Raw genomic sequence first — 13487 nt, 5'->3', positions numbered from 1 at the left:
CATCAAATCATATCAATTTTTATATTAACAAGCAGGCTGAGGAATAAAGTATGTCAGGGTTCTGTTTCTGGGCAGACTTTAAATCTTTAATTTTCACACAGTTTACACAGCTTTTGCAAATAAATAGTACTGTCAAATAGACCAACCGCCTCAGTGACCTTATACAGAAAATGAATGCTCCAGGCTAGTCACAGTAAAAGAAAAAAGAAAAAAAAAAATATTTATTGGATACTAGCACCATGAAAAAAGAACCAAAAGAGACACAAGTACCTGCAGATGAATGTTATCATAAATAACAAATGAAGAGTTTCAGGTCATATTTCTATTAAACATACAAGCAGCTATGAATTAAGCAGCCTAGTTTTCTGAAGTGGCCAAGGGTTCTTTTTCATTGTTTTCCTTTTGTGGGTTTGGTTTTGAATCTCTGCCTTCTACCCCAAGTTTCCGATATGCTCAGATGCCCTATTTGTGTTGCTGCGAGGGCTTGACTAAGCTAATTCTTGGCTATTAGTAGAATGATGACCACTGATGCAAACTCTTTTCATCAATCCTAAACACTCCTTATACCTTTCCTAGTTAATTGCAAAGGAAAATGATTTATCGGTTAACAAAATGGCAATAGCAATATAAGAACTGACTTAACTTTAAAATGACATGTTAAACTTATGTATATATTGCACAATGCAGTAGAGGGCAAGAATTATTACTGAAAAAAATGGAAAACTGAGGAAATATTAAAAGAAAAACAATCTCAGTAAAATCACACATAGATATTATATATGAATTGTCATTTTATCTTAGATGGTTCACTTAAGAAGTCACTTTCTGCACAGGCACTTTCACTGAAGTCTGGAAGTGTACCCGCCAGCCAGGCTCTTCTCTCAGCTCTGTTGTCTCAGTTTCAAACATTTTGGCCTCCCGGGTGATCACTTAAACTGACAGCTTGCTCACAGGCCACCTGGGGTGCACGCAGGAGCCAAATCTGCTCTACAGTTGAGTATCTTCTGTTAGGAGGTTTTGCTGTTGCCATGAAACTCCTCGGCAGCTGCACCTTCAGTCTAGGTGGCCACATCTGAGACACAAGGCAGGGCCAGCAAACCTGCAAAGTGTCTAATCAGCTTCATATTGGTCCTAAGCATACACATAATAATAAAGATGAGCAAAACCAAATCAGCACAGAATAAACTGGGTCAGCACGACCTACCTATCTTTTGCAGCCTTGGCTTTAATGATCCTGCATTGGAACATGTGGATGTACTAAATGCATAAGAGACATCAAACCATGTTTGCTTATTTTTCCCAAATATTAACTCTTCAAAAGCTGAGAATAAATGGCTCACAATGTTCATAAAAATGATTTGACCTGAGTGGAATAAATACCACTGATGGTGTAAGGAAAAAGATGGTGATAAGCAGCAAAGAGAAAGCCATGAAGCACTCAGCCATACTAGCGTGCTGAACTTTTCAAACAGTGGCAAAATTATCCTTTCAGTGCCTGATTCTGCAGTGCAATATCAGATAGAATTCCTGCACAGACTGTAATGAACCATGACCTAAAATCAAGTTACCGTTGTGTGAGGCTAAATTTACGATAAGTTACAGTGTAGCTTGAGACAAAATGCACGTGTAAAGAATGTAATTCCGTTCAAAAATAAAAGAATTATACCTGCCTTTCCACATGGGCAGATTGACTTTTTTTGAAGTTCTGTCATTAATTTCATCATTGTATATTATCCCTGGGAAATAGCTTTCATTTCTACACCTGTGATTAATTTGGGCTTCCAAAATTGTAGTACATTTTTGAAAGATATCTTTGGGCTTATTCTGCCAATAACAAGAATAGGGCAAATTATTCAACCTGTGGTTTTTTAATCTGTTCCATTAACAAAGAAGTGAAGAAGTGAACAGAATAATCTTTTCTGAAAGTAATAACAATTACACACATGGTGTGATTGTTGACATTTCTTAGTATTTATTAGGGAGTCTGTAATATTAATGGATAACTGGAATGGTCCCATTTAAAAAAAAAAATCATTTCAAAGCTATCCAATCCAGTAAATTAACACCTAATTGTTTGCAGGGGAACAGCTAAATGGAGTCGTTAAAGTTAGGCAGGGTCCCCAATGAGCAGTTTTCACCAGTCTCATTTTTGGGAGGTTCTGAGGCATAGGCTTCAGTTTGGCAGTGTTCCTAGCCTTCCTTTATAAACCGTTCTCTTTGATTTTAAGGATCAGACAGAGGTCAGGAGCATTTCCTGACAGGCAGAAGCAGGTTAATCCTTACCCGGAGCCCGTGGCAGTGTGCTGCGGCTCACCGCAGGAGGCTGCACCTGGAGAGGATTTGGGAAGGAATTAGGTAAATTCACAGGCAGTGGAGCTATAAGCAGACCCTGAGCAGAACAGGCAGAAATACACCCTCTAGCATCTTTAACACAGTGAAGGGGTGCTGGGGGAGTGCCAAATAATCAGCCAGAAGTGACAGCAAAGCTTAGATCTTTTCTGTAAATCCTGCCTGCTGTTGCCCCTGCCAGGCGGGGAATCCAGGTGAGACGGGCTGTGCTCTTCACAGTGCTGCCAGTATCCATTGCTGATCCTGTCCTTCCCGGAATAAAGTGCAGGGAATGGGAAAGAGCTGGGGCAGAGAACCAAGGGAAGAACCTTGGATAATCACTGTCATCACTCCTTTGTTTCCAGAGGCTACAAAAGGTGGTTAAGAGTAATTGCTGGAACGGAGGAGAGCTGCCTTGGTTCGGCAGAAATGCTGCCGGGTGGCCTCCACTGCCCACGGGCCTCCACTGGGCCCTGCATGGCCTCCTTGAGAAACATGGGAGAATGAAGAGACTGGATGAAAATCTGCTACAGGGAGGAGATGGTGAATGAAAGAGAAGCATTTACCTTCTCCAGGTAGTTTGCAAATATGAAATAACATCGTTATTCCATTGGGGGCTGTGTGGTGAGCGGGGCTGGCTGAGCACCCAGTGCGGGGCAGCATCTGGCCGCTCCATCCTGTTCCCTAGCCTCAGGTCTCTCAGCATTGCAGCTTCAGCTACCAGCACCCTACTGCTGGGAAACAGCAGCCCTAAAATGTTGGAAGTAACACCATTGTAATTAATCAGTTGCATTTAAAAATAACAAAACCAATTGGTTTTCCTAAATACTCAGTACAAAGTGTGTTTCAAAAGTTACACATTTTGAGACACTTTGGATATGTTAGAAATACATTATTGACTGTTAAAGAGTTCTGTTCATACTACATTAACTTTGGTTGGATATGTTTTTCTATCAAATGAAATGAAAACACAAAGATATGTTTATGAGATGAAAAAGGAATCTATTTTATGACACTCAAAGATCTGTGAGCTTACAAAGATGTTCCCTTAGTCCTTTACTTTTTTCTGAATATTCTGTAGAAAGGGATATCTTCTTGATAGAAAACACTGATGAGCAGATTCTTTACCTGCTTTGATTTAATAACTGCAGATCTGAGCTACCATCGCACATTGATTTAAATAAGAACTCATATTTTGCTTTAACTATAATGAAAGTCCACCACTGCTAATCCCTTGCAACCACTGTTAACTGTATTGCATGTAAGTGTTACAGGCTAGTGTGTGTGTGTATGTCAGACAGAGAGACCTGAATCACTAAAAATACGGTTTGATGTTCTGGCTCTTCTCCTATGTCTACATGCCCTGTTAAAATAAGATCAGTCATTTCACCCTTAGAAGATTGTTCTCACCCCACAGCTATTAACTTTGTCAGGGTAATGAACCTCCTAAAAGCTGAATATCTTTGTCCGTTTTCTTGGTATCCATATCATACTCTGATACCATCATGACTTTTCTGCTGAGTGACTGAGTAATAACGACACAACACCTTGCAAATGGCTTCTTTTCAAGAAGGGAAACAGAAAGGCATCCTGGTCGTAACTGAGTACACATAAACTTAAACACTTCCCACAGCAGCCCTCGAAGGAAAGCTGGTTTGTGCCCAAAGAGCAGTTCGGCATCAAAACTTGATTCTAACCAAAATCCCAAGGCAGGCAGGACAGTATCCCTTCCACTCCTTCTTCTCTTAATGCAATTTGTCCACAAAAGCTTGGGAGGAGGAAACCAATCAGTCAATGACAACAAAAAAGCTATCCTGTGACTGAAAATTTGTTCCTATGGTAAACAAAACTTCAAAACCAGAGGAAATATCTTCTGGTATTACTTGTCATCACAATACACTTGATAACTTTTATGTATAACTTTTGCCTTCCACAGGTTTTTGTCCTTAAACTAAATTTATATACTTTTAACATCATAAGACCACTAGTAGTGATATTTTTTGCAGAATAATCGTATATGATAAAATAGCCTGATGCTTAGAATTACATATGTTAATGATCCATCTTCGTGTTGGAGTGTACTACTACTTCTACTTGGATCAGCCCTTTCCAACAGCTTCCAAAGAAAAAAAAAAAAAAAAAAAGCAAAGGGCTCTGAAGCAGAAAAGCAGAAGGGTTCACATCCTCAAAAGGAGTCTATAAAAGAGGGTGAAGCACAAGAGGGAAAGAGTGGTCCTATTGCTAAATATTTTTCTACCTGCCTGATGCATCCTTCTCTCTCCTAGCTTTTTTTTTTCTTCTATTCTTCAAGTCTCCCCAGTGCAGGGTTTTGCTGTTTGTTATGCCCAGCCACAGCAGTGTCTGCAGTGTATCTGCATAGCACTCCTGATTTGGAGCTTATGAACTCTAGGCAAAATGCTGCTCATCTTTTTCTTGGCTGACATGAAGAGGAAGGCAGGCCCCAAAGGGCTGTTGTCATTTGGCTGGCACAGAGCAAATGAGGCACAACTGTGTCTCCTCACCTTTTTCTTTTATTAACCATAGGCTATCAAGGACCTTCAGAAACTCTTGTACGGCCACTGTGGTGCACGATGGTCTGGCATGAGGCTCATCCTATTCCAGTGCATGGCATTATGTGCTAATGGAAAGCCAGCTAATGAGAGCTGTCTGCCAAGAACCCCTCTGGTGCAAGCCCTGGCACAACATGCTGGGCAGATACAGGCTGCTGGAGGTGTCCACAAAGGAATTGCTGGTTGTGGGGGTGGCTGGCAGAATTGGTATTGAATGTAAACCCACTAAAATCCTATGTTCCTTCCTTGAGCTTTCTGGAAATTTAATCATGCATGTTACTATCTTCCTCAATTAATTTGTGTTCCCAGGCCTATGGATAGGTCTTGTCTTCAGAGTGAGGAGGCATGCATCCAAATGGGGCCAGATCCCTAACTAGTGTATGTGCATGTGGAAAACAATAGATGTGAAAAATGGCTCTGGCTACGCTAGAATGCATTCTGGGTTTAAAACTGTATGCCATTTGCCATTTAAATGAGTTAAAACATGCCCTGTTTGTGTCTGTCATAGCGGTCTGTGACACCCATTGCCATAGTCCATAATTCTGCTATCACCGTCATCTGCTTTAATCATTTCTACCTGCTTCTGAATTTTTTATCCTCCTTTTGACAATTCTAAGTCATTCATTTTCCTCTGGTGCCTTAATTAGCAGTTTAGCTTCCTGGTGGAGTGCTTGCTGACTGGATCGTGCAATCCTTCACTTGACAGGAAAGGTGTAAACAAAGAGAATTTTGAGTAACAGTCAAAACTACGGTATTTCCACTGCAGCATAAAGACTAACTTCAAAGATGGGGGTGGGGGGTGGGGGGGGTGGGGAGAATTACAATAGGAGCTTCAAATATCATTAATGCTGTAGTTGGATCCTGTATCAATAAAAGCCCTTCTATCACTCACTGTGGAAAGGTAACATTTACCCTTAAATGCTTTTCAAATAATCTTTTGGAAGCCAGGGCTACGTACTCCTGTATCTAATAGATTGTGTTGCAGGTTGGCGATGCTGCTGCAGCGTTCACATGGCACACACTTCAACAGGCAGCACTCAGTTCTGTGGTGATTGAGTCACAGAAACTAAAATGACCAATTTAAAGTCCAGAATCACGGCACACTGTTACCGTACCCATTGCATTAGCACCAGAGCTGAATGGTCATACTGTGCAGCATCGTAACATCTAATAAAAGCTTCAGCCACCACGAATTTTTCACATTACCCTATTTTCAGTAGCGTTATTTACACAATGTTTAACAACTCAAAAGCATCGAACAAAGCATGTGTTTTCAGAGAGCTGTGTCTTTTGTGGGTTGGGTGTTTTTTTAACGTATGCAGTTATTTAGTTGTTCTCTCCGTGTCTGGGATTTTTTTTTTTTTAGCATTCGGTATGAATTACTTCAAACATATGTCTGGGATAAGTAGATTTATGGTCTAGATGATGAAATGTAATTTTGAAATGGCTATTTTTAGGATTATGGATGTAGTTTTTGGAGATGTACAAGTGAGATGCACTAATAGAAAATTATGAAAAGAAGAATATCTATTATGTAGGATTTTACTTGTAAAAATGATTAATAAGTGAATTCCATGCAAATAGCTTTGTTTGATTAAATGAGGAAATACCAGCAGCAGGTTGGATGAGGGAAAACGACATTTTTAAGGAAACACGTTTATAGGCTGAGTTCAGTCATGTTTTCTGAATGTGAAAAATCATGAAGACAAGTACATTGAGAATGATTGAGTTATTTACATGGGTTTGAGGTTAAGCACATATTTAAGTGCTTTGCTGAACTGGAGGAATAAAAAACTTTTCAGTAAGGATGTTTTTTCAAATTAGAAATTAAAGTAGAGGGAGTTCATTTATTTATTTATACATAAGAGGCTTAGTTAGTCCAAAAAGTATTAGAAATAAACTTGGAGCAGTATATGAAAATATCAAATTACAGACCCAATGCCAAGAAATGTGATTATATCAAAGTTCAGATCACCTTTGCTCAAGTATTAAATAAAAAAAAATACATAGATTTTTAAGAAATAGTTAAGATGCTTTAGGAGTTGTATAATATCTCTTTACACTTTGCTTTGGACCAGCTGGAGAGAGCATGATGATCATGTTTGTTTTCAATTGAAGACAGATTAATTTCCAATTCAAAGTTTTTATGAAAAAATAAAAGATAAAATGAATTAATCTTTATGTGCAGCATATGTGGTCAAATATTGAATAATCCATCTGATAGCCTGCTATATAAACTTGAAATTAATTGAAAATAATTATGGAACCTGCCCATGTATTTTCATTATATAAACTGAGAACAATTAAAAAGCTAAACAACAAGCATACAAGATAAAAAGATTAATTAATTTCAATCATTATGAATCATGTGAATACAGAAAAGATGTTTTGTTTACCTGGCAGAGTTCTTTGAATTTCTCAATAATAATGAAAGTGTGTGTTTGACAGAATTGTAGGATGGCTGTCCAGTTATGTGTTGTTAACATCTGCATATTAAACATCTGAGCTCAATTAATGCATTCTGGAGCCCTACCTCTCTGATGCATTGTAACCTTGCATTTTAATTCCTTGCAGAAGGGAATCCATATACCTGGTGGGTTGGAAAAGCCAATGAGAAGCACTACTACTGGGGCGGATCAGGACCTGGCATTCAAAAATGTGCCTGCGGCATCGAACGCAACTGTACAGATCCCAAGTACTACTGCAACTGTGACGCCGATTATAAGCAATGGTGAGTGGTTTGCAAGAAGGCAGGGTAAGAATGACCAGAATCTCGTAACTTTTACAGCACTGCCCTTACGTTGAATGTCTTCTGTTTGTGTATTTCCTTTCTTACCAAAGAACAAGGGCAAAAATAATTATGGTCCCTCCTGCAAAGTGTCTACCTATCTCTTCATTTCCATTTTGTCCATGATATCTGTGACTGTCAAATATAAGGAGATTATTTACATTTTCAAGTTAACTGAGCTATAGAAAAGGATGCTAAACTTGCAAGTCCTTATAGAAAAGGGCAGCATGTTGACTGCCTGTGCAACTTTGCCTCTGTCATATTCAGTTACATTACAGTACAGTATTTAATTTTATCTCTGCAACTTCTTTTTTTTTTTTTCCTTTCTCTTTTGGAGTACTATTGCTGCATTTACTTACAGAGTGAGAGAGAGAGAGTTGAAATCATTCATCTAGTGACTCCAACCCCCATTATACATATTCATGAGAAAAATGTGTTAAGAACGAGGCTTAAAGTGTAATATGGAATGAGGCTCTGTATTTCAGAGGAAGGTATTGCACTTTGCATGAGACAATTAAATATTCATTGGCCTGTTGATTGAGAATACAAACCTATAGGCCTTTTGGGATGAGACAGGGAGAATTGGTCCTAGTTTCTTCCCTAATAAATAGTTATTAATTCATCCCAGGTGGAAAAATTTTAACAGAGGGACTGAGGAAGTCCTACCCCTTTTACGTCTGGGTAAGGGGCAGTGTGCTGCGAGGTAATTGATGTGGGTTTAAATCCCTTCAGGCAGAACAGAGAATTAAACTTGTGTTTCTGATATTGCCCATAAATACTCTGACAATGAAACTACTTCATAAAGCTCATCATCATTTTGTGAGACACTCTCTGTGCTCTTAGAGCACTTCGTTTGTAAGTTTTAACTGTTTCTGTCTGTCACAACAGGCAGCATCATATTTCATATGGTATGCAATATTCGGTGACCAGTGGGGACCATACTTTTATGAACACTCTTCCCATTAATAGCAACCTGTTGGTAACTGAATCAATACTTGCTCATAAACCAGTTTGTGATAATTGAGAAATTCATACATCTACTAATGAATATAGAGCTACAGAACTTTAATGATATGTCAGCGATTTAAAAAAAAAAAAAAAAAAGAGTAGGGAGAATCACAGCGTAGTTGAGTCTGGAAGGGACTTAGAATTCATCTAGTGCAAACCCCCTGCTGAAGCAGGGACACCTACAGACAGTTGCCCAGTGCTTTGTCTGGAGGGCTTCTGAATATCTCCAAGGATGGAGACTCTGCAGCTTCCCCAGGCAACCTGTGCCAGTGCTTGGTCACCCTCATAGTAAAGAAGTTTTCCCTGTTCAGAGAGAGCCTCCTGTGTTTCAGTTGGTGTCCATTGCCTCTGGTCCTGCCACTGGGCACCACTGAAAAGAGCCTGGCTCTGTTATTTTTGCACCCTCCCAGCAGTTATTTATACACATTGATGAGACTGCCCATTGAGCCTTCTCTTCTCCAGGCTGAACAGTCCCAGCTCTCTCAGCTTCACTTCACAGAGAGATGCTCCAGTCCCGTATCGTAATCGTCTTAGTGGCTCTTCATTAGACTCTCCAGTATGTCCACCCCTCTCTTGTACTGGGGAGCCCACAAGTGGACACTGCACGCCAGGTGTGGCCTCAGCAGTGCTGAGTAGAGGGGAAGGATCACCTCCCTCTGTCCACTGGCAATACTTTGCCTAAGGCAGCTCAGGATACCATTAGCCTTGTTGGCCGCAAGGGCGCATTGCTGGCTCGTGTTCAACTTGGCAGCCACCAGGACCCCCAGGGCCTTTTCTGCCAAGTTGTGTCCCAGCTGGGCAGCCCCAGCACGCACTGACACATGGGGGGTTTCCTCACCAGGTGCAAGATTTCACACTTCTCCCTGTTGAACTTCATGATCTTTCTGTAAGCCCATCTATCCAGCTTGTCAGGGTCCCTTTGGATGGCAGCAAAACCCTCGGGCATAGCAGCCACTCCTCCCAGTCTCGTGTCATCTGCAAGAAGAAAGTATGGAAAATAAAAAATTTAGAGTAACAAAGGGAATCTTACAGGCCCTGCAAAAATGATAGATTAGGACATGAGAAATCAAACATTGCCACAGATATTGCCACCCTTAGCTTTGAAATTGTCATGCCAGTACGCTGTTAGCGATGGTATGGGGTGAACTATAGAATACTATAGAGGTAGAGAAGTCAGAGACAGAGGAATCGGACGTGGTGCCAAACTTCAGAACTAGAATTATCTAGAGAGTGAAGGATATAAAGTCAGAAGACAATCACGCAAACATAGGCACTAGAGCAGTGTGGCAGGAGGGACGTTTGGTTCTGCGTCAAAATGGTAACAATAAAAGGAAGATATTGTAATGATAATTACAATAATGGCAGAATTAGGAGCACTTATGTTTTTCATTGCTTGAGGCACTGGATGCGTATCCATGAATGATAGTCTCTACCATATGTTGACTGTTTTCTTTTATGCCAAGGGAAAAGCATGGGGGAAATCGCATTGACTTTTGATCTCTTGTTGTGGCTTCTCTAAGTCAGAGATGATAATGTAATAAGTGGTGTTCACTCTGTGGTCTTCCTCTGTAATCTTTACACCCCCTATAAGCACAGAGATTATATGGAATCTATTAATAAGCAGATTAATGTAATTATAAGTTTTTTAAAAATCTAAAATAAAATTACTGCCATAATAGATATACAACATTTTTCTCAGAACTTCAAACAAGAAGGGATTTATATGGTATTTCTCTGGATATGTATCTGATTTTTTCAGGAAAAATACTGTATATCACAGGACAATTTATGAAAAATAGTTATACAACAGTTTTGGTCTCTGGTGTGTGTAAATCACAAGAAGTGAAAGCCTCATTATAGTCTTTAAGAACATTTTGTTCAATATTCATTTTTGCAGTTTAGTTTTGGCAGAATCTAGCCCATTCCAAACCCATACCTTTTGGCATTTGGAATTATTTTGAGGAACCGTAGCTGGGAGTTTTCTGTAGCCAAGTTGATGGATGGATAAAAAGCAAGTGAGCTCCAGAGATGAGGAGACCTCACTGGCTTTGGAGGTTCCCCCAAAGGTTCCCCCTTACTGGGGGCAGGATGTTAACCAGGGCCACCAACATGTCTGTGCTCCACTCTGGTGACAGCAAGACAGCTCCTGGTTTAGAGCACGGTATCTGCAGCAGCGCTTTCAGAGAGTTGCCATGAGTAGGTGGCTTCAGCCAGTGGCAGCAAGGGGAGCCTGGAGAGAACAGAGGCCACTATAGGAGGCTCGGAGACGCATCCAGTCGGTGATGAGGCCTGCATCCCTCACATCCATTCAAACCTTGCTTTCACGTGTACAACTTCACATATTCCAACTCTTGCATAAACGATCGTATGTCTTCTCATCCTTAGAGGTAAAAAAGTGTTAGCTTAGGAATATTAGGAGCATTACTGTAGTACATAGGGGAGGAGGATGCAAGGATCCCCAAGCAAGGACTGACTGAGAGAACCAGGACTAAAATCCAGGCATCGTGACATGGACACTCATAAGCCTTTGTAACAGACTTATATGGCTATGCCAGCACAGTGTGGGAATTACTATTAGAGAGGGATCTTTGCAGCTTCTGATGAGCAGACGCATCTCAGCTCACAGACTGACAAAGCAGCTTGCCACAGCTGTCACTAGCTCATCAGCACAACTTATTTTCCAAGAACTTACGGTCCCCTAGAACAGAAGGGCTGTGTAAATGCCATACTAGGGCTGAGAGGCCAGGTGGGACTTCTGCAGTAATTGCACATCTTGGCCATAGCTGGGAGCACAGCACTTCATTGTGGTATGCCTGCAGGGATTTCCTGCTCCTGCCCAGACAATGTGGGAAAAGGTTTTGTCTGATTTTTTTCTTTGGTGGAGGAAGAGGCGCTGGCACAGGGGGCGGTGGGCAGTAGCTGGCAAGCTAGAGCAACAGCTACACTAGAAAAGGTAGAGCAGAATGGGAAATGAAGTCTGCTAAGTGGAAATTGTGGGAAAGGTGAAGAAAAGAGTTTCAGAGCAGAGATTCAGATTTTGAAGCACTCTTGAAAGAAGATTGGGGAGTCATTGAAGGGCGACTCAGGCCAAATCAGAATGATGTAGTGTAAGTAGTATATTGTATACAATTTTTATCGTAGAAGATTGAAATAATTTAGAAATTAAGAAGGGAATTGCAGTTTGAGGAATGATCTGGAGCAAAGGCAGGAGAATGCTTCCCTGGAGAACTAGATTCTAACTGCCTCTGGAACCACATTCCTGTGTGATGCCTGCCAAGTTGCATAAGGTTTTTCTTCACAGAGCAGTCAGTTTGATCCTAATTTTCTGGACACCTAACTGGAAACCCAGAGGTCCAGTTTGTGGAAATACTAAACATTCAGAGCTGCAACCGGGGTAAGTGATCATTCTTTCTGAATGTATCTAATGCTGTCCTCCAAAGCACCACCAACAAAAAATGCCTGTAGGCATCTGCAATTGAGCACTAAAAATGTATGTCTGCTTTTAACTATAACATCTTTCAGCCTTAACATCCAATCTGTAGAAAGGAAGTGATGCCAGATACCCACCTCATGGAGGTATTGCAAAGATAGGTAGATTTATGAAGCAATCATCTACTCTAGTAATGAGGATTATAGAAAAGCCAAAGAGAAAATGCAGTCTTTATAGAAAGTGTTGAAATACACATTAAATATAAAATAGGGTCCACATATTGAAGCATGAGAGTAGATTCGGACAGTGAGCTCTGTTTTACTAAATGAATATTGTCTGCCTCCTGTATTGAATTATACTGGAGCCCTCTGGAAAAAATAATAATCAGCGACTAGTCAAGGACTGTATCATGATGATAGGTACAGGGGACAAATTAAAGATTTTTAAGTGGCTTGAAGTATTTGTCTTTCCTAAATTCTGTGTTTGATTTGATTTTTTTAACCAACTATATCAGTGATTTTGTACAGAACCAGCTGTTGTAATAATGGACTCAGTTACAAAGTAATTTTTCCCAGAGACTTGCTCACACTGTAGGCTTGATAAACCTGGATGGTTTTTCTGTTAATGCTTTTTAAAAGTTCACTGAGCAACTTTACACCTTGTCTGTCTGAGTAAAATAGAAAAAAAGCATTCTGCAAGTTGTAGAGCTATTTAGTGCATGCCTAAAGTGTCGGTTATCAGATGGTAGAGAAGCCAAACAGTAGATACTGGCAGGGAATATGAGAGATGAAATTCAAATGCATGTGTATTTGCACACATCATCTAAAATATAACCTGATTTTTAAGAGAAGCCCCTGTTGCTGCTGCAATTTAAATATTAAGCAACCATTTTGTCATGATAAAGAAATAAAACCACGGGCAGGAAGAGCTTCACCAAGAGCAATATAGCAAAATGAACCTTAGTCCCAAATTAACCATGATTTCTGTACAAAATGAAATTAATTCAGAGGTAAGTGAATAAGATTATAAAGAAAAAGATTAGTTTTGCTTGGTAATAAAAATCGCTCATTAAAGGGTGTGCAGCTGACATTCAAAGTCAAGTTGCCTCAGTCTTGAGAAAACAAACTACTGAGGCTGCTGTTATTAGTAGCAAGAAATTCTCTGGGTTACTGTTAAATGAAATCTTCTTCAAATGAGTAATTTTAGATAAAATGTAAGGTTTTTGGGGAAAAAAACCAAACAAAACAAAACCAAAAAACAAATGGTTGCTGCTGTCTTTTGATTGTAAAGTCAGTTAACACTGAGATTGGCCCGTAAGCCAAGGTTTTGGTAGCGGGAGGTGGGGAGGCTCAAAGTTTCTACA

The 13487-nt window shown here is 40.1% G+C and overlaps 1 protein-coding gene across 2 annotated transcripts in view; it reads left to right on the top strand.

Annotated features, from left to right (window-relative positions):
• Nucleotides 1-13487, top strand: part of CNTNAP2 (contactin associated protein 2) — a 1145700-nt gene that overhangs the window by 919346 nt on the left and 212867 nt on the right. For both annotated transcript variants that reach the window (XM_040592035.1, XM_040592036.1), the window contains one exon: nt 7473-7629. In XM_040592035.1, the coding sequence (XP_040447969.1) occupies nt 7473-7629 (157 nt within the window). The remainder of the gene's footprint in view (nt 1-7472; nt 7630-13487) is intronic.

This window comes from Falco naumanni, chromosome 4, assembly GCF_017639655.2.
Source record: "Falco naumanni isolate bFalNau1 chromosome 4, bFalNau1.pat, whole genome shotgun sequence".
In the NCBI taxonomy this organism is placed as follows: domain Eukaryota; kingdom Metazoa; phylum Chordata; class Aves; order Falconiformes; family Falconidae; genus Falco; species Falco naumanni.
This window is presented reverse-complemented; position numbering and strand designations above follow the sequence as displayed.